We start from the raw sequence: 22540 nt of genomic DNA, 5'->3' as shown, positions 1-22540 counted from the left end.
TGTCTTTTCAAGTTTTATTTTTGCACCAAGAAAAGACAAAGCTAAAACCAGCTGCAGTCAAAACATGCAGCCTGTTTAGAGATTAGAGGGTTCACACATAAGAAAGATTAAAGACAAATCAGTTCAAAGGGCTCAGAAACGGCTACGACTGGCTACATATATGAGTTTCTTACTTCCAGTGCAGGTGTGGACAACAGGATGTGTGTGGACTGGGCCACATCAGCCGCATGTAGACTGTTGTGATAGGCCACGTCTGCGTGGTAGTGGTCTTCAAGAGTCATCATGTATGTCACAAAGGTGTCCACTGGGATCTTAAATGTCTTCATTAAATCTCTCTCCTACAGAAAAAAAACATGCTTTAGTTACATTTAATTTTTAAAAAACACATCTTTTCATTTATGAGATAAGTTTTTTATGTACTAACCTGAAGGATGGCATACATGATGCAGGTCAGAGGCCGGTGGTGAGAGTGATCTGCAACATTGAAGATGTTCAGACCCCACTTGTTGATGTTCTCCAGGTCCTACAAAAGGAGGATCCGTCCAATTATGGTACTGTACAAACTTGACCAAAATTGCACGATTTACATGCAACAGGTGGTCTGTAACATACCTTAGAGAGCAAGTCCTCCAAATCTGTTTTTACGCCAAAACGGGCCGTACTGCAGGTGCTGGACAGACCCGGGCCATGCGTGACCTTCCTCACCCCACTGATCTGAGTCATAAGCTGCTGCTGCTGCTGCCTCCTCTTCCTCTCCCGCGATTTCGAAGTGGGCGATGGGATCTCCAGTTCATTCTGTTTATCTACAGGGGGAGAGGTTTCGGCCTGTTACTCATGAGATTGTTAATTTCAGCACTCGCACACTCAATTCACAACAACAGCCATGAATTTTCAGACTCGTTGAGTAAATTCAAGTCACCAAAAAAAGTTTGATATTACTACAAGCCACCTACAAAAACTTTTCTGCCAAGTTCAACAGTTGACGCAACAGCTAAGGGTTCCTTGCTGAAAATAACAACTTGGACCTGAATGATGGCCTAGGCTGGTTTAGGTTAGTTTGGTGCTGGTACTGTATAGATGGACCAGCAAAAAAAAAAAAAAAAAAAAAAAAAAAAAAAAACAGAAACATTTTGTTTAAATAGTATGTTTGCCTGACACCAGAGTGTCGATGTGCAGAACACATACTGGGTTTTACCGACTTTCGAAGTTGTCTTTATTTATAGTCAGTAAACTAAATTAAACATTGAATAACAAAATGGTTTTATTTTTTATGTTAAAGAGAGAGTTCACCCAAAAATGAAAATTCTGTCATCCAAATATCTTCCTACAAAAAGGATGTTTGTAACCAAGCAGATTTTGCCCCCCCCCCATTGACTGCCATAGTATTTGGGGGCAAGATCTGTTTGGTTACAAACATTCTTCCAAATATCTTCCTTTGTTTTCAGCAGATCAAAGAAATTTATACAGGTTTGGGACAACTTGAAGGGGAGTAAATGATGACAGAATTTTCATTTTTGGGTGAACTCTTTAAGTGAATTCTACTTTCATATTATAGCCAATTTAGCTTTTGTTTATGGTGAAATTAAGTTGTAAAAAGACAAAAATTGTACAAAGACGATACACTGATTAACTATGGTCTTTATAATAAATAATCTTTTTATTTTGTATGAATGTTTGTGTCTTTGTGAAAATAAATATTTTGGATTAATATTAAATCAAAATATTAAACCAAAAATTTAAGGTTTGAAACAAACATAAATATTTGAGAAACCCAATACATTTTCAATTTTTTTTAAGTTGGTACAAAGTATAATTATGGATTTATGGTACTTGTGTCTAATGTTATTTCTACTGAGGTCTTTTAAGAGAAACATCTGAGACAAAGTTGATACTTGAAACATGCATGGACTAAAAAAAAACCCATCCAACTCTCCTGAGATGAAAAGAAATTTCTTTTCTCCAGTGACGTCCCAGAACCACATATTCTTTTCGTCTGTTTCAAAACACCTCTTGTTTTTCAGTCAGGAGAGCTTGAACTGTGTGTGAGCTCTCAGTAACACTGCATATCAAGAGTGTTTGTCTGAAAATCTCCCCGCTGATGACTCTCCTGTTGATGAGTAAGTGCGTAGGCTGTAGGGCTCTGAACGGCAGGGTTAGGGGAGTACAGTGACCCCGTAGCATCTGAAGCAGACTACAGTTTCAGCCCTCAATTCTCTCACACACTCTCTCACTGCACTGATGCCAGACCAGATCAGACTGGTTCGAAAAACAGAGTTTTTTTCTAGCTTCTTTCTAGCTATCACCGTTTTCATGGAGGAGCTAGACCGCCTCTTTATCCACCATCTTTTATCTCTGTCACCATCTGAGATATGGCTTTCACCAAATTTCTTATGATGTTTTGGTTTCTCAGTTTAACCCACTAGTCTGAAATTCGGCATACTGAAGTAAAAACACTGCAGGATTTCAGCAGCAATTAATCTCTCTTCTTCTCCATATATCTGTTTCTATTGAACTGCACATTATAAGACTGTGAAACAAAGATTCAGACTTACCTAAGAAAGTGTTGGAGATGAACTCAGACACCTGGTTTCCAGAGCGACTCATCTCAGACAGATGTGTCAGTTCCCGATTCAACATCCTCTTGAACTAAAACAAACAATAAGACAAGCCTTATTAAATTCATACATTATAAATATTTCTCTCCTTACATGAACTGCCAGTCATCACAGTGCGTTTTAAGCAGCAATGCAAGAAACTCAAGCAACATCCAAATTAAACAACCAATACATGGCAAACAATGCGCACCGGTTAATAACCCACAAGCGCACCTTAATGTAACCCCAGGACACTGAGAGCAGGTAGTTGACTTCAGGCATGTTGGAGTCTTCAGTTAGTAGCCTAAACCCTGAACTCCTCTCTTCATTTGAGTTATACAAACTCTTCTCAGCTCAAACAAAGCCCACCGCTGACTCCAGCAGCAGCCCCACAGTCTCTCCTGATCTCATCCCTCTGTAATCTGTTTCACATCCCAGCCAGGTTCAGATAAACAGCAACAAGGACGAGAAATCCAGACAGAATTCCATGAAATCTGCTGCATCTGCCGTACTGTGTGTTTTCAACACTAATTCTTGTGTCTCTCTCGCTTATTTTCCGTCTCCCTTTCACCCTCCTCCTCCTTCTCTCTGTCAGTCTCTTTCTCTCTCTCTCTCCTGTCGTTATACTCCACATCCTTTGCCGCAGCAAAGACGGACGCATGCACATAAACACACAAAACCCACAATGCTCTTCCTTTAACCTGCAAGACTAACTGACGTTTTTCAATTTTTATATTCACTTTTTTATGCAATATCCATCTATGGTACAAAGTAGTTGTTTGCAGTTACTGTATGATCTTTGGGCTGTAGTAATTTTTAACTAATCATATCAGAGAAAATTCTCACAAAATCAGAGCAGAGTGTTTGCACAGAAGCAGTACGTACTCAATTCGCACACAAACACCAAGATTATTAATCAGTCCTGCACATCCTCCACATTTTGTACAAAATGACACATTTGTTCCTATCAGCTGTATTCCCGCAATATGTTGCTATACTGGGAAGTTTTGAACATGGTTTTGCAACAGGCTATTTTTCTGAAACTCAAACACTGTAGCATGATGTTAGCAACGGCAAGGTCAGAAGGGCAATTCACAGGGAATGCAAAATTGCTAAAATGTATATGTCGCAAGTCGCTTTGGACAAAAGCATCTGTTAAATGCATAAATGTAATGAAAGTAGACTTCAGCTGATATTATAGAAGAACTGAATTGTCGAACCAAGGTCAACAAGTCTAAAGTTTCTACTAGACCTAGTCTAAATGTTTTTTTTTTTTTGCATAAATACAAATTATAATGATTATTTATGCATAATACTTAAATTTTTATTTTTTTTTTAACATTTAATCTTTCATATAAATATATATATATATATATATATATATATATATATATATATATATATATATATTAAAAACTGTTTTAAATGAATCAAGTTGTTAATAAATTACCAGTGTAAATTTAAATCAAACTTTATAATTAAAAGTGCAGTTTTAAAATGAAATGTATTGCACAACAAATTTAAGAAAGTCAAACTGCTGCACTATTCCCTGTTTTCACAGAGTTGAAAATTTATTTATTTTTTCATTAATTTCTTAAAATTTTTGCACATATCTAAACATATTCATACTTCCAAAAATGAAAGAATTCTGAGCTCATATGTTCTCAATTATTCTAACAACATAAGCTATTTTCTTATACAAAAAAAGACAACCAATCTCTAATATATGAGACAGATGAATCGGTTGCTTCAGTATTAAACCACAGAGCAAATCCAGATTGTGATCAAAACTCCACAAAACAAACAAAAACTCACCTCTCCCCAGCTTTTTAGCACACCAAACTTTCTCTTTTTCTCCGAGTAGCATAGTCCCATTGTTGCAGTGATGGTGTTTCGTGCACTATCGGTGAGCATGTGGCAAGGCAGTGCCCGTGAGCTCACTGTGACGGGTGTCAGGAAATGCGTTAGACAAAGTGCTGACTGATTCACCTCACTGTAGACATGCTCTCCTCCTTCACGACTCACAGCCCCTCCCTCTCTCTGTCCACAAGCTCAGGTACAGACGCGCTGAGACCACGCTGCTTTTGTTCTGACTGCAGACATGGGTGGAACTGACTAAATTACTACTCAAACTTCAAAGGCATGGCAAGAAGACTCACTCTTTTGTCATTCATATTTTATGACGTGAATTGAAGACTTGCACCACATAGCTAAACGTCATTATGTGTTGCCTTTCCACTTTCAACAATAAATACTAAACTAATAATAACAAATTATTTTTTAAATAATCAATTATAGAACTTCTTAAAAAGTCTATATAACTCATTGTATGTTAATTAAGTCTAAATATATTAACTTTAAAATATATATACTTTATATATATACTTTAAAGTATATAGAATGTAAAAATGTAGCAAATATTACAAAAATGTTATATAATATAATGAAATATAATTAAATTCTGTAAAATATTCTGTAAAATAAACTCATTTTATATCTCATTTAACTCAGCGTAGTGATGTTCAAATATGAGAAAAAAGTAATAATATATTTTAAATAAAGTTATAAAACGGTTAGGTCTTGTCCTTGATTCTGATTGGTCAATAGCTGTGGTTTATTCACGATAAAACACGGCTATGACCGCTTCACCCAACGGTTCTGTGTATCACAACACAACACCCTTAGCAACCACTCTTAGCAACGTAAACTGTTTGTTCTCAATTGATATTGTTCATTGAAGCTTACAGTATTATGTTGTGAGAAAAAGATCGAGTGAGCGAGTTTATTACCTGCATTCAGATTTAGCATTTTCCTTCAGGTCAGTCCTATGTTCATAATAAAAAATCTATTTAAATGTCCCATGTATTATCTTGTCCTTTTAACAGTTATGGGGTTTTCCCATGACTGACAGCGCTAATCAAGGCATTTGTCAGTTGCGTCTTGTTCCGTGTTCACAACAGTTCAGTCTTTTCAATGTAAGAGTCTTCGCTACTGACTGACACACTCATAAAGACAGTCTTTGCCTCCATCTAATGGCATAATAATGTACATTCTGTTGCTGTTCACGGTCAGGGACTATTTTCTTTCCGGCGGAAGGAAGGCTTTTTAGAAAAAGTTTACTTCATGAAAGTTGCACTGATACACATTTCTGGCTTTAATATTTGTATTGTGTGGTAACCGTTTTATAAAAGCAATAAGGTACTCGAGGCTAGTGCTGTATCGTGAATAAGTCACGGCTGAAGGGGTTGCAGGCACTCCGCTTCGTGTTGTGTCTAACAACGCCCTTCAGCCGTGACTTAAATGAACTAGTGTCCTGCACCCACTAGTAAAAATAATTTTTGTTTTGACTGATATATATATAAAATGATAAAATGCTGTGTAATTCAGTCCGGAATGCTTCAATGTCAGTAAAGTAATGTGCGTCCTATCTAGATCTGATTAGGTATGAGGGTAAACAAAGCAATGAGGTCACAACTGAAAAAGAGGCCAGTGCCAGTGCTCAAATAATGCCTGCATGAAAAAAACTGGTTCAATCAATGGGTTTTTCACTCTAAGTAATGAGTGTTTCAATAGTTTCCTTTCAACACTGATTCCAGTAAATCCACTGAATCCATAACCAGTAACCACCCACACTTGTTTAATTCATTTGTTAGAACAATAATAGTCAGCTTGGCCAAATGCCTTTCACCAAGACAACAAACTGGATATAAACTAGGATATTACAATTAATATACATTATTTTAATGTTTCTCATGCAATTATTTGGGTAATAATCAGGCAATCAATCAAGTTCTCATTACATTCTTTGCTACTGACAGTATAAATGTTTTGCGACAATATATGTAGATCCCACGTCAACAACTCATCATTAATGACGTTTCCAGTATTAACCTCATAGACATGACTAGACTGTTCAAGAACAACCACATACTCTATTCATGTATCAGCACTAAAAAAATCAGGATTCAAAACTGCATTTGAGAGCTGTGACTGACTAATACTGGTACACTAAGGAAATAAGATGACTAAAATGTTCAGTCTAAGACTGATAATCAAATACTTCAGTAGTGTTTGCAGAATACCACAAGAGGGTATCAATCCTCCTTGTTGCATTGAATATATATTCCAACAAGACTTTGACTTATTAGGCTTTGAAATAACAGACAAATGTGGAAAGCATCAAAAAGTAACATAAAGAAAGTTTGCAGTAAATTCAAATTTGCATCGACTCAAACGTGCAAACATGCAGAAAGCAGTAGTTCATGCTCAGGTGAAGAGGTCTCACCTTGTTGGAGGCCATGTCACTAACGGAGCGGTAAGTCTGGATGGTCTCCAGCTGGTCCAGGCACCAGTCTAGCTCCTCCATGGTCTCCACGGCCAGCTTCTGGTAGGATTCATCTGGTAAGAGACACACGGATATGTATTCAGGATCCAGCCTCTGCTGCATGGCCAGAAAAGGTGGTCCGGCGGGAGCAGTGCAGATAGGGCAGCAGTGATCTTTCATGGTGGGCTGAGTGCTGCTGATGTAGTCATTCTGCACTGATAGCAGCTGGATTAATAGCTCACTGCATAGTCCTTCCCATTGTGTCACAGCCTCGGTCTCCAAACTCACCTACTGTGCAGTCTGTCTGCTAGTCAGTCTCTTTCTCCTCACATCGCCTTGTGCTGATGTGTCAATGAGCCTCAGACCCAGGGGAACTTAGTGGGAGGGACTCTAAAACTCAATCCCAATTTCTCTCCTCTTCTGTTTACTGAAAAATGCATTTAATTGAAACCAAAGTGAGGAGAGAATAATGATTAATGCTCAATTATCTTGTTAGTAAATGATCTTGATGGATAAATTAAAAAAACATGTTAGGGACACATTTCAACCATTACTCAACATTTGGCGTAAATGAAATAAAGCCTATTTTTGAGACCATAATGCATTTTTCATAATGCATAAAGCATATTTTCCCTCTTCAAGTTTTTAATATGAATCACAATATGTCTGAATATGATTTAGAATATTAATATATTCTTAATTATCATGAAAATAATGTCAATGCAAACAACAACAACAACAACAACAACAACATTTTTTAATTGTTGTCATTTTTGGGGTTAAAATAAGGGGGATGAAATAAGACCCAGATCCAGGTATGAAGTATGACCCTTGAAAAGTCAACAGTAAAAAGACAACAGTAAAAAGGCCTAAAGCTCAGAAGAATGAAACTACAAATTCTGCAGAAAGGGTTTGCAATGTATCCGTCAGTTTGAATAAGTCCACCAGCCTTACAGTGAGGCTCTGATCTTTTAGTAGACACAAGCCTTTTCCAAGGTGGTATTGGGATTTAGCAAGAGATCAGGACTCATGGACCCCCCCACCACCTCCATTTGATCCCCCGATAGGGCTAACGAGAAGGAGGTATGAAATCAAAGCTGGGGCTGTGTTTGCAGGAGCAACCCGAGAGGCAAACTTTACTCCCTTTGCTGGCCAGCATCCAGTCAAAGCTCAACAGGAGCCAAGCAAAGTAAACCACTTCCCTGGAGGTTGAGACACCGCTAAATCGTGGAACAGATTTCCGTGTGACACTAAGGCTGGAGTCTCCCCTCGGGCTGCAGCTGGGTTTCACAAAGATGAACAATAAATGAACTTTTATTCCCTGCCTTGAAGGATGACCATAGGAAATGTTGCACTGACAAGGTCATCTGGCTTCTAGTTGAAACTTTGCTCACAGATCTGTATTGCATACACACCATTAGAAATCTCAGCTCAGACAAATGCAAACGCATCATCAATGCATAGCAAGCATGGTCCTGTAACTCTTTCCCTGCCACGCAGCATTTTTTAAAAAGCTGCCAGTCAGCGCCAGCATTTTGGATCATTTTCACACAACTTTCATGGGCCCCAGAATAATTTGTTTTATGAATATCTGAACATACAGTAAATCAAAAGAAAAATCAGAGCCTCTGCTTTTAAACAATACCAAAAACTTAATGCATTCTTTTTTTAAATCAACACTTGAATGTGAGTAAGTATATAAAAAAAAAAAACATTTTGAACAAAAAGCTTAGAAAATCATGGTTTTGTCAAAGACTACATCCGGATCAGATTCAGAACGATGAGCAAAACATAGATGGAGTAGGTCAAGTCCATCAACACCCCCAAAGCTTGCAAAGTACTATACCTCGTCTTGGGTCGACATTTTATTCAATATCGTCAGGTAGTTTTGATTTATATGCTGTTTAATGCCTGATGTTATTTTAAATGTGCATAAGCAATGCTTCCACCGCTTGTTTCTGCTTCTTCTTCGCCTGTGTTTTGATCTGGAGATTCTGTACTCTTTCAGAAGAGGCACAATAGGGGTTTAATAATTTGGTTTTTCAATTTATGAGTAAAATAAGGTCTGTGCTAAACATAACGTGACGATACGTGAATGTTTTGTGGAAACATGGATTGCTGGAAAATTCCATCAATGATGGAAAAATTAAAAAAAAAAAACGTTTAAATTTCAATAGTTAAAGTGATAGTTAATGAAACTTCTGTCAGCATGCATGCACCCTTATGTTGTTCCAACCTGTTTGACTTTCTTTTCACTGTGGAATACAAAAAGAGATATTTTGAAGAATGTCCCAGTGTTTTTTTTTTTTTTATACAATGAAAGTTATGAGTTGAATGCTGATTTGACATCCTTTTGTGCAAAGCTCATTGTGATGGAGTTGACAGACTGAGGCCCCGTTTACACTAGTGCGTTTTTTGTTTTAAAAACGTAACTTTTGCTATGGTTACTATGTTGTTTACACTATTCCGACATTTGTTTACACTATTCCGACCCTCGAAAATGTCTACTTTCGAAAACGCTGCAGTGCACATTTTAGTTTGAAAAAGCAAGGGTTGCGTTTCATTGTAAACAATGCCGTGGCTGCCCATGTTTGCTCTAGCATGTAGACTGAACTGCAATCTTTGCTGGCTTTGTTGTCATTTTTAGCAGCCATTGTGCAGTAAAACTGCATTATTTTAATACTGCTACTACAGTACCTACATGCGGAAGAGGCAACTGTTTACACTTGTACGCACATGCCCAGTGTGCATGAACAGTCATGTGACGTGTTTTCGAGCGTGTAGAGTAGACGGAGATCGTTTCTGAAACGCTGTGGAAATACCAGTGTAGACAAGGACTTTTAATTTTAAAAAGCGCACAAGTGTAAATGGGGCCTGAATATACACAGATGTTCCAAAGTTTGGGGTTAGTAAGATTTTTAAAGAATTTTATTCAGCATTAAGGATGAATTAAATTGATCAGTGACAGTAAAGTCATGTCATTTATAATGTTACAAAAGATTGTATTCTAAGATTCTAAAAAGATTCTATTTCAAATAAAAGCTGTTTTCACAAAAAATTTAAGCAAAACAGTTTCCAACATTGGTAATAATAAGAAATGTTACCAGAGCAACAAATCAGCATATTAGAATGATTTCTGGAGGATCATGTGACACTGAAGACTGGAGTAATGATGCTGAAAATTCAGCTTTGCTATCACGGGAATAAATTATATTTTAAAAAATATATTAAAATAGAAAATGGATATTTTAAATTGTAATAATATTCCACAATATTACTGTTTTTTGTTGTTGTTTTTGTTGTTGGATCAAATAAATGTAGCCTTGGTGAGCATAAGAGACTTATTTCAAAATCTTACAGAACCCAAACTTTTGAATTTTATCACATAGTCTCATGACAACATGTCTAATGTTTATTATCTTGTGGCTATACATTTGAAAGCGGAAATGTAATGTTTACTGTCTGGCCCTGTGTACTTCCATTGTACTTCACTGTTAAAAACAAACTTTGACACAGTTAGGAATGCAGTGGCATGTGAATCGAGATAACAAGAAGTTCATGTACTTGAGCATTGTTCAGGCCTCATATAATCCCCAAAGTTACTGTAAACATTTTACCTTTTTAAAACACAATAATATCTTAAGGCAAACCATTGTCATTTAAAGTCATTTAAAACAATCAGTTGATGAGGAACAGATGAAACCATCTAAACATGTAGCAAGAAAAAAGACCTGATTTAAACAAGTGTGGCTTTCTGCTGTGGATTGACTAAGACAGCCAATTAATTACTGCGGTATTCATCATCATGCACCTATGATTGGTCATGTGGCAGAAATACCACATGCATGGATTAGCACGAATGCAAACGCTTCAATAAATCTGATCCCTTGAGTTTAATTGATGATTTAATCACCGAGTTCCAGCGAGCACCTACAAATAAAGTGACCACATCCAACAATGAGCTCCGGATACCACCGAACGAAGGGTTTGCATTAACCCTGCTGACGTCTGTGAGGGATATACAGTGCATTACTCCTGATGAATAAGGTCATTTTAGAGAAGCCTCCTGCGCTCAAGATGTTTCACATATGGAGTCCATTTAAGCCGTGTGTGTAGATCTGAAGCCTGGCATGGATACACACGAATAACAGCATCAATATGTCATCGCCATGGGAGCTTAAGAGAGAACAACGACTGGGCAACTTTCACCAGGGGCCTAAATGAAGCCAAGCATGTGCCACTGTCAACTACTGATGCCAAAAATTATGGGCAGGATCATTTTGGTAAAATCAGAGGATTGAAAGTAGTAATTTAGATATTTGTGAAACATAAATATTAGATTATATTTTAAAGAACCTGAGTTTTATTTAGCAAGGATACATTAAATTGATCAAAAATGACATTTATAATGCTAGAAAAGATTTCCATTACAAATAATTGCTGTTCTTTTATTCTTTCTATTCGTCAAAGAAACCTAAAAAAGACATTACATCATGGTTTCCACAAAAATATTTTACAATATTACAATTTTAATGTTTTTAATGTTGATAAGAAATGTTTATTGAGCATCAAATCAGCATTTTAAAATATATGTAAAATAAAATAGACAACATTGTTTTAAATTGTAATAATATTTCACAGCACTACTGTTTCAGACTGTATTTTGAGCAAATAATTAATATAGCATTTGTGAACATATTAATCCTCTTGTAGTACATAATATATAATAATGTTATTCATTTTTTAGCATAGTAAATTACTATATTATTCTATATATACACACACTCAAAAATAGGATTTTATGATATCGTTCAGTTTATTTAAAAATTAATTTTCATTCACCATTGTATTAGGTTTCTCTTTCAAACAACTACATTGTGTTAAACTGACTTGAAACAGTTGTGTTTTGGCTCAACTCAATATTTTCATTTTGAAAGAACATGTTTCAATTAAGTAAGCCAAAAATAACATTTGATGCTTGTTCAATTTACTTAAGTAAATTAAGTTAATCCAACACAGGATTTCCCCTTCGCACAGGGATGGATAGGGAGAGTAAATGTTGAAATAAAATGTTATTTTATGTATTTTTTTATCAAGATGATAAAATTGTGAGACTTGTTAATGTTTAATGTTCTTTTATGTCTGTATTTAAAAGACTTTAACTGCTAACAAGAATTAAAGTTGTTTTAACCCTTAAATGCATGACTGTTTCGCCAATCATTCTTACATATTCGGGACTTTATCGACCCGGATCTATATCTAACACTGATGGATCTCTACCTGCCGTGTTAATTTTAAACTCCTTTGATATTAAAGTAACAATTACAGAAGAATAAAATAAATCATATTTTGTTACCTTTTGGAGCTTGAAAGGGCTCCGTTTGAGCAGATACAGTCATATTTGATTGCATTCAGTACTTGCTCTGCAGTAAATCACTGAGCCATTTCATGTTTTTCTTATTCTTTCGTTTTCTGTCTAAATGAGTCGTCACTTCAGCATTGTGTATCAGACATCGCCACCTTGTGGAATAAAGGTGAATTCCACTTATTCCGTCATCTAAGATTTAATTATTGTTGTGCAGAAAAAATATACGTACACTCATACACACCTCGGGTCGTTAGCGACCCTATACAATTTTTACAAAAAATTAATACAAAAATAGGCATTCTTTAATAATTTTATGATTTTTTTTCTTGTTATATTCTTTATAATGAATTGATTGAGGAATACCAAGAAGGTTGATGTCTAACTTTAAAAACTGAACGAGGAGGAGGGTAGTGAATGACGTCCTGGGTCACTAAAGACCCGAGGTATGCATTTAAGGGTTAATAATAAAAAACAACTACTTTGGGTATGCCATGAATGTAACAAATCCGTCGTCTGGCTAATGCCTAACAATAAAAGTCTTTACAGAGTAAAGATTTTGTTAAAGTATTATTCTTAGATAACTTTTGTAAATGTTGTAAAAATTGATCTTGAATGCATTCACTAAATAAACTAATCAATTAAACTGGATTATTTGTTTTAATTTTTGTTTGATATTTATTTTAGGATGATTGAACCTAATAGTTCTGGACAAATTAAGAATGTTAACCTGATTCAACTAAATGCCATTGAATTAACCTTATGTAATAAACTTAAGTTTGCTGAAATAAATAATGTTAATTAAATGCAACATAACCCATGTATATATATATATATATATATATATATATATATATATATATATATATAAAACGCCCTAACAACCTCCCAAAACACAAAATCTACCATAAATCTACTATGATTTTGATTTTCCCTCTTGATGCACATTGCATTTTCTGTTGTTAGCGTGACACCAGGATTAAAGGGAGTAAAGTTCAATAGTTCCACAACTACTGGTACAGTAGCAGATAGAATCTTGACAACATCAGGGCATTGTTTCCTGTCAAAACAGGACGCATCACACCTTTGACAACAGTCAAAAATCATCATGACAATCTGTACTGGGCAATGTCATTTGTACACAAGTTGTACATAAATGCACACTTTTCAAAATATTTTTTTTTTCAAAATGAGCTGGTTATGTGGCTTGCATAACTTTCATTAAACAAATCAACCTCTGCATTATCTTATCTAATTTTGGCTCATAGGAAAAAAAAATCAATAGTAGCAACAAAAATCAAACTTCAAATACATAAATCCTACAGACGTCACACATGAACACTGATTAACCGGAATTTGAAATGTACATACTGACATTGCACATTTTCAGCAGGACTAATTTCATGCTGAACCTGCAGATCTGATTCAATTACACAAGTAGACAAGTTGATTATTAGACTCAAAGCAAATGTCATGAGATGTTTCACAATTTCCCTTTCGCCCAACCCCATGACGTACATCAGCAGTAAGTGAACGTTGAGACTCTTTACCATTGACCTTTAAGAAGTCAAACCTTCCTTGCTAAGGTCTACAGAGCATCTGACTTTCTGTTTGATCGGCCTACCGTTTGATTCTCTTCACAAAAGACCATAGTGTAGATTTACCCAGCACCCCCTCTGTCCCACAAAACCACCTCTGTGAGAGCGTTTGGCTGTTCCAGCAGCCCCTCCTCCCCTTTACACCATACACTGCCCCTCTCTGTGTCCTCGTGTCCCCAGCCGCACCGTTGATATATGGGCCAGGTTTTTACTGATTTCGCCCATAAAGAGGCAAAGAGTCGACGGCTTCTCGTTTTGACTGGTCTGCTGGATGTGACTCATAAAGCTGCAAACTCACGACAGATGTATGATTCAGATGATTCTTTTGATAGTCATGGCCAATTCTATGTCATATCAAAATGGAGTGGACAGGCTGATGCCGGTAAAATGCTTTATCAAATGAAACAGACTGTAGCTGTAGACCATGTGTCCTTTAACTATGGGTTTAAATGAAAAATTCAAATTAGAATTACATTTCTGAAGAAAATGCGAAAGGTACTTGTACCTGCAAAACTCCCCGCTATATGATGCCAAGGTGTTTTAGGTGATTCACAGGGTGTTTGTATGCTAAAAAATCCCTGTGCCAAGTCTTGTCTCTGGTCCCTCCTTCAATGTAAGTCTAAGGGATTTTTCACCCATTTTAACATGTGCCAGGAAAAATGGCAGATTGTACAAAAAATGATTATTCAAAAAATCACAAATGTCTTAAAAAAATACTAATATTAAATATTACAGATTTTGAGGTGTTGCACCACATGACATTTTACAGACTAAACTAACCTTGTCTTGCCTTGATATTTAAAGAGATAGTTCACCCAAAAATGCAAATTCTGTCATCATTTACTGACCCTAAGGTTGTTCCAATCCGGTATAAATTTCTTTGTTCTGTTGAAAACAAAGGAAGATATTTTGAAGAAAGTTTGTATCCTGGTCGCTTTGGGCCACCATTGACTTCCATAGTATTTTTTTTCCTACTATGGAAGTCAATGGTGGCCCAAAGCAGCCTGGTTACAAACTTTCTCCAAAATATCTTCCTTTGCGTTCAACAGAACAAAGAAATTTATACCGGTTTGGAACAACCTTAGGGTGAGTAAATGATGACAGAATTTTCATTTTTGGAAGAACTATCCCTTTAAACAGTCTTACTGATCAACATTATTTTAGCATTATTGATAGTGTTTATTGTTATTTTAAATTAGTTTTTATTTTTATATTTTCAGTTTTCATTTAAATTTCATTTTTTTTTTCCGAATGTTGGTTGCACCACATGACTTCGATTTGGTGGACAAAGGTTTTTCAAATATTAATAAGCAATGAATCAGTTTTTTTTTTTCAAAGAAATAACTACTTTTCACTAATCATTTGTATTATGACATTAGAAAACTGCATCACCTTTATACAGAAGAGGATTAGGGCCAAGCAATAATAGAAAAATAAAACCATCTCGAGATTAAAGTTGTTAAATTTCAAGAAAAAAGTTGAGATAAAATGTTGAGAATAAAGTCATTAAATTAACAAAATTATTATCGTAATTTAACAAATTTGTTCTCGTAATTTAACGACTTTTTTCTCGTAATTTAATGAGTTTATTCTCGTAATTTAATGACTTTATTCTCAACATTTTATCTCGACTTTTTTCTCGAAATTTAATGAGTTTGTTCTCGTAATTTAACGACTTGTTTCTCGTAATTTAATGACTTTATTCTCGTAATTTAATGACTTTATTCTCAACATTTTATCTCAACCTTTTTCTCGAAATTTAATGAGTTTTTTCTCGAAATTTAACAACTTTAATCTCGAGATGGTTTTATTTTTTTATTATTGCTTGGCCCTAATCCTCTTCCGTACCTTTATGACTGAATACCCATACAAAAATGTAAATTCAATATAAATTTAAAATTTAAATATTAATATAGAATTTTTTTTAAGTTATTGTACTCTATGTGTCGCATTTTGTATTTCAGAGTAAATTAACAGCTCGAAAAAAAGATTGTCACGTCATTGACCCATATTGTGAATCTTTACAGCTATTATGTTTTTGTCAGTGTTATTCTAAACCAAATGGCATGTCCAAAAATAATGAAACAGTCTGGGATACCTTCCCACATGTCTAACCCACACATTAATGAATGAAGCACGGCGGTTGAGTTATTTGTTGGAGCTGATGGATTGGTGGAGTTTAGCTCACTGGATCACGTTCTAGAGGCGAGCACATGTTTGTCCTCTGGCACGGCTCATTGGCTCTCACCATCCCACTCTTGTTTTTGTTTGTCTGGGCTTCGCACGTGGGCAAGAGGACTAGAATGCCAGACAGCTCCATGAATCAACACTGTGTCATTGGGGTCAAATGCACTCAGGCTGGCTGCCAAAAATGACAGGCGTGCTGATCTGCTGTCCGAACAAAAGACTTGAACAGAGACCTGCTAAAAATAATAATAATTAAAAAAAAAACTCCATCTAAAATATCAGCATTGATGAAACTAATTGTTTTTTCATAACAATGTTATTGGGAGAATAATGGGACTAGGAAAAAAGAAACATTTGGTTAAAACGACTTTTGAGTAAATGATTACAATTTAATCCTTACGTGTTTCTGTGGGCCTTTTGCATTTTTGCCACACAATCTGCATTATGGGCCGAGAGGGTCTTGTGTAGGTTATTTGACATTTATTGCACCTACGAAACACTTACACGGGGGTCTTACTTTCACTGTTTACAACTGTGGTTTTTTATCTCAACCTACATCTAACAACTCTTTTCACATACTCCCTCTCTTTTGCTTTCTTTCATTCTTGCTCTCTTTCACGTCTGCAACTCATCTTGTGCCTGTTTGACAGCCTCCACAATGCACCATAGAGAGCTTTTGGCCAGAAATTACTTTGGGGAAGGGACGCCGGTCAGCTTTACAGCTCTGCTGACGTCAATGGCATAATTCAAATACTAACCAGGGTGCACGCTTTAAGACCTGCACTGCCGCTTTGCAGCCTGGGTGGAGAGAAAATATGGACTGGATTTGCAATGTGAGAAAATATCTATAGGAAACAGAATGTTGAGAATGACCTAAATATGGAAACAATGCATGCTACTGTCTTTTATCTCACCAATTTGAGGAGAAAACATTAGCAGTGTCATAAATTGATGCCTGAGCTATATATATATATATTAATTATAATAAAAAATGAAATAAAAAGGGTAATACAATTCTTTGAATATGTAATTGTTTATTGGACAATGGCATTTTTGCAAGTTTTTGTAAATATAATATAATACAATATAATATAATATAATATAATAAATGTTGGTGGTATGGAAGTTTTCTGTCAGCTCCAGCTGATTTTTAAAAAATATATATTTATAAAAACGGTTCTGGTGGATTAATAGTTAAAGGTGCCCTCGAATGAAAAATTGAATTTATCTTGGCATAGTCAAATAACAAGAGTTCAGTACATGGAAATGACATACAGTGAGTCTCAAACTCCATTGTTTCCTCCTTCTTATATAAATCTCATTTGTTTAAAAGACCTCCGAAGAACAGGCGAATCTCAACATAACACCGACTGTTACATAACAGTCGGGGTGTACGCCCCCAATATTTGCATATGCCAGCCCAACATTATCATTATGAAAGGCATTAGACAAGGGCAGCCAGTATTAACATCTGGATCTGTGCACAGCTGAATCATCAGACTAGGTAAGCAAGCAAGAACAACAGCGAAAAATGGCAGATGGAGCAATAATAACTGACATGATCCATGATAACATGATATTTTTAGTGATATTTGTAAATTGTCTTTCTAAATGTTTCGTTAGCATCTTGCTAATGTACTGTTAAATGTGGTTAAAGTTACCATCGTTTCTTACTGTATTCACGGAGACGAGAGCCGTCGCTATTTTCATTTTTAAACACTTGCAGTCTGTATAAATGCATAAACACAACTTCATTCTTTATAAATCTCTCCAACAGTGTGTAATGTTAGCTTTAGCCATGCAGCACAGCCTCAAACTCATTCAAAATCAGAAGTAAACAATATAACAGTATACAATACTCACATAATCCGACGCATGCATGCCGCATGCATGACGAACACTTTGTAAAGATCCATTTTGAGGGTTATATTAGCTGTGTAAACTTTGTTAAGGCACTGTTTAAGGCAAGTGCGAGCTCTGTGGGCGGAGAGCACGGGATTTAAAGGGGCCACAGCATAAAATCGGCGCGTTTATAATGATGCCCCAAAATAGGCAGTTAAAAAAATTAATAAAAAAAAAATCTATGGGGTATTTTGAGCTGAAACTTCACAGACACATTCAGGGGACACCTTAGACTTATATTACATATTTTAAAAACATAATCTAGGGCACCTTTAATGATGTTATATATAATATATATAATATAATATAATATAATATAATATAATATAATATAATATAATATAATATAATATAAACAGTTATCTTGGATTTGGACTAAGTTGTAATAGTTACTGAGGTTATATTTAAAGAGCTGAGTAATAAATAAATATAATTATTAATAATATTAGAATAATATTATTAAAAAAAACTCTACAGCTGACCAAAAACTTTTACCACCAATGTTTCGTGTACCAAAATATGCTAGCTGACTTAAGTGCAAAAACATGTAAACATGCATACTCCAGCATGCAAGCATGGTGTGAATGTGAGCACAGGTTGTTTATACATCCTGCAACATCTCTTCAGAATGTGAACAAATGCAAACCTGCAACAATCTTGCTAATATGGTTTACAACCCCTTTACAACCCCTATAAATGCCTCAAGCACAAGTTGCATCAGCACACAGATAACCACAAAAATTTTCACCGATTCACATCCAGTCTGAGCTGTATGAAAAGTGTATAACAAAGCAGACATTATGCAGTGCCTATTTTGCTATAATTTTTAACCAGCTGGTGTTTTGATGATTTTTTAGAGGATATATTAAATTAGTTCTTCTTAAATTCACACAGATGTTCTAACAGAGTAACCATAGGTGTAAAGAATCACATTAACTATGAACATGTCCCTCTGACAAACCAGAAAGTGTCACAATACTTATTGTCTTCATTTGAAACATTGTATTATATACAAGTGAAGACTTCAGATGCAAAAGCCTCTGAAATTTTCTTCTAAAATAAGCATTGTATGTTTGTGTTCAGTTATTTCACTTTAATGGCAATGAAAAGGACCTATTAATTGCCATTAAAGTGGAATTACTGAACCTAAACATACAAGCTTGATAAAATTGCTTATTTTAGAAGAACATTTCAGATGGCACTTAGAGGCTTTTGTATCTGAAGTCTTCAAGTTGAAACCTAATAAACCTAATTTTTTTTTTTGCTTGAAAAGTACTTTGTTGTCAGTAAAATGGTCATGAGCTCAATCGCAGTGCTCCAGTCCAGACAGTGATTTTACACAGCTGCTTTTTCTGTCATTAAACCTGCATTCATCCTGATAGTCTTCTGCACGGCATTGCTTCTCCAGCCTGACGGGCCCTTGGCAGTGTGAGAGAGAGATTTACATGAGAAAGTATAAACACAGGCCAGAGGATGAGACCCCTCTCCCTGAAGAGTCTGGCTCCTGATGAAAGTTCTTTTCTTTCTTTTCTGTTTTTTTTCTCCCTCTTTCCCTCCCTAATTTCTCTGGAAGTGTTTTATGAAGCCGTGGTTCAGGGCCAGGGCACTGGCAAAAGGGTACTATGACGACACAATGACAACAAAAAATTAAATCTCACTCTCTACTTCAGATTCAGTTGAAAACACGTAGCTGTGAAGTGTTTTATTATACATATAACTTGTGTATTGTTACAGTTTTCTTTTCAATCAAGTCTATTTTTACAATGAAAGACGTTTATTTATAGAAACAACCGGACAGTATGTTTGGTTTGGTTTGTCTGGTTGTGTTTGGCGTATAAATATGTAGTTTATTTTTGATGATGATGACAATCAAAAACAAAAAAACAACACAAACAATAATTAAAACTATATTCATATTTTTATAACATCAACAACAACAATAATACTAATTACGGTCATTATTGTTAAAATAAAAACCAAAAGCTTAAATAAACTATAATTAAACCTATAATAGTAATAATCATCATCAAAATAAATTAAATATATAATAAATAAGGTATTTAATTTTTTACCTTTATGAAACGATACAATATGCTGTACTTAAACCAATACTAAACTAGATACAGGCCTAGAATAAGGCATAATAATATATTCCAACAATTAGATATAAAAAAAGATAAATATTTGGTGCATTTTTGTAATTTCTAATTGGTATATTGCAACCATGCTAATAAATAATAGATTATGGTCTGTTTATCTCTCTTTGAGTACTTATTTATTATGTATTAAAGGGATATTGCACCAGAAAATTAAAATTCTCTCATCATAAATTCACCCTCACGTCATTTCAAACCTGTTTGCATTTCTTTCTTCTGCTGAACACAAAAAAAAGATATTTTGAAGAATGTTGATACCCAAACAGTTTTGGTTCCCATTAACTTCCATTGGATTTTTTGTCCATACAATGCAAGTCAATGGGAACCGAAACTGTTTATTACCAACATCCTGTTCTATGGAAGAAAGAAATGCATACAGGTTTGGAAAGGTACGAGTAGTAAGTTATATTTATTTAATGTATGTGTATTTATAAAGTAATTAACAAATTAACCTAATAGAGTAAAAGTGAAAGTCAAGCATTTGGTCACAAAAGATTTCAGTAAAAGTATTGAGCAATGAATCTCCTATAATCAAATAACAGCAACATCCTCATGCTGCGTTATTACACGCATAACAGGCCAACAGGGACAACGGTCTGCGTGAGGACTGCGCAACATTAGATATACTCAGATTTCCTCTGGCGAACTTAATATGCTTGTGCAACGTAAGTGAGCAGAGTTTTCCACCATTTTCAGCGTATGAGTGAGTGTATCTTCCTGCCAGGACCATGAGGCGTCTGCGCTTTCAAACACACAGGAAGTGAAGGTACTAGTAGGTGGGTGGTGACTGACGTCAATGAGGCTAAGAGGCCTCTGAAACAGGAACCAAAACATCCCACAATCCTTTACCCCCCTCCTCTCAACTCTCAGCTCAGTAGATCAGTGGTGAAAGCCTTTACACCTGGAGCACACACACACACACACACACACACACACACACACACACACACACACACACACACACACACAGCTCACATAAACACAACTGCAGGCACATTTACTATACATGTGAGCATGGCTTTTTTTCCTTGCACCATAAACCAAAACCACTTGGGCAAATCTCACAAAAACATGTCTAGGTCTAATTCATCCCAAATATTACAAGAAAAAAAGAAAAAAGATTTTGATTTTGGGGTGAAATATGACCCGGACATGTTTAACGAGATTCACTTACTTGTAAATTCTCACACAAACCACCAAACACTTTCATGAATTTTATTAACAGCTGTGCGCACATAATCCTGCTCTTTTTAAGTATGCATGCTTACGCATGACTATTCACACCCGCACAAACGCACACACAAATGCGTGCAATAAACACAGCTTTTTATATGCGTCGCGCTGCTGCATTTACGCACATTGCGTCTCTGTGGTTTGTGTGTGTGTGTAAGAGGTCATACAAGCACGTTATCTTACTCAAACTTTCATTCTTCCCCCTCCACCCACACTCACACCCTCATTTCTCTATTCTTGAAAGACGCTGGGATTTTCAGGCCTCTCAGATGGAGAGATCTGCGGTGGCCATCATACTAACCGTGATAACGAGTGTTTAAAAACATGCACAAGAACGCAACAACAACTGCTGCTTCATTTCACAAAAACAAGAACATTTATTCCATTTGAACAAAGGTGTAAAGAGTACATGAAAACCATACTTGAGTAAAAGTACAATACCTTACAGCAAAAATGACTCCATTGCAAGTTACAAGTCACCAATTCCAATACAACTTGAGAAAGTCTTAAGAGTATCTGATTTTAACAGTACTTAATTATTTTTTACTCATACTGATTGTAGGCTCAAAGATGCACTAGTCCTCAACACATAAGATCACATGTTTCTTAAAGGGATAGTTCACCCAAAAAAGAAATTCTGTTATTAATTACTCACCCTCATGTCTTTCCACACCCGTAAGACCTCCGTTCATCTTCGGAACACAAATTAAGATATTTTTTATAAAAATCCGATTGGCTCAGTGAGGCCTGCATTGCCAACAAGATAATTAACACTTTCAGATGCCCAGAAAGCTACTAAAGACATATTTAAAACAGTTCATGTAACTACAGTGGTTCAACTTTAATGTTATGAAGTGATGAGAATACTTTTTGTGCAGCAAAAAAACAAAATAATGACTTTATTCAACAATATCTAGTGATAGGCAATTTCAAAACACTGCTTCATGAAGCTTTGAAGCTTTACAAAATCTTTTGTTTCGAATTAGTGTTTCGGAGCATGTATCAAACTGCCAAAGTCACATGATTTCAGTATACGAGGCTTCGTTACGTCATAAGTGTTTCGAAATTTCAATGGTTCACCACTGGGGGGCGTGACTTTGGCAGTTTGATTCACGCTCCAAACCACTGATTTGAAACAAAAGATTCATAAAGCTCCGAAGCTTCAGGAAGCAGTGTTTTGA

The 22540-nt window shown here is 35.6% G+C and overlaps 1 protein-coding gene across 7 annotated transcripts in view; it reads right to left on the bottom strand.

Moving 5' to 3' along the window:
* The window catches only part of pde4bb (phosphodiesterase 4B, cAMP-specific b), a 74018-nt gene that overhangs the window by 4151 nt on the left and 47327 nt on the right, over positions 1–22540 (bottom strand). For 5 of the 7 annotated variants that reach the window (XM_048162598.1, XM_048162600.1, XM_048162601.1 and 2 more), the window contains 5 exons: positions 6880–6992; positions 2553–2646; positions 613–803; positions 425–523; positions 174–338 (listed from right to left, as the gene is read on the bottom strand). In XM_048162598.1, coding sequence (XP_048018555.1) covers positions 174–338; positions 425–523; positions 613–803; positions 2553–2646; positions 6880–6992 — 662 coding nt within the window. Of the gene's footprint in view, positions 1–173; positions 339–424; positions 524–612; positions 804–2552; positions 2647–2828; positions 3854–6879; positions 6993–7206; positions 7226–22540 lie in introns of those variants that run through there. The other 2 variants (XM_048162602.1, XM_048162603.1) reach the window with 2 other exon arrangements.

This window comes from Megalobrama amblycephala, linkage group LG17 (assembly GCF_018812025.1).
Source record: "Megalobrama amblycephala isolate DHTTF-2021 linkage group LG17, ASM1881202v1, whole genome shotgun sequence".
Classification (NCBI taxonomy): Eukaryota; Metazoa; Chordata; class Actinopteri; order Cypriniformes; family Xenocyprididae; genus Megalobrama; species Megalobrama amblycephala.
Note: the sequence above shows the minus strand (reverse complement) of the source record. Positions and strands in the feature narration are given on the sequence as shown.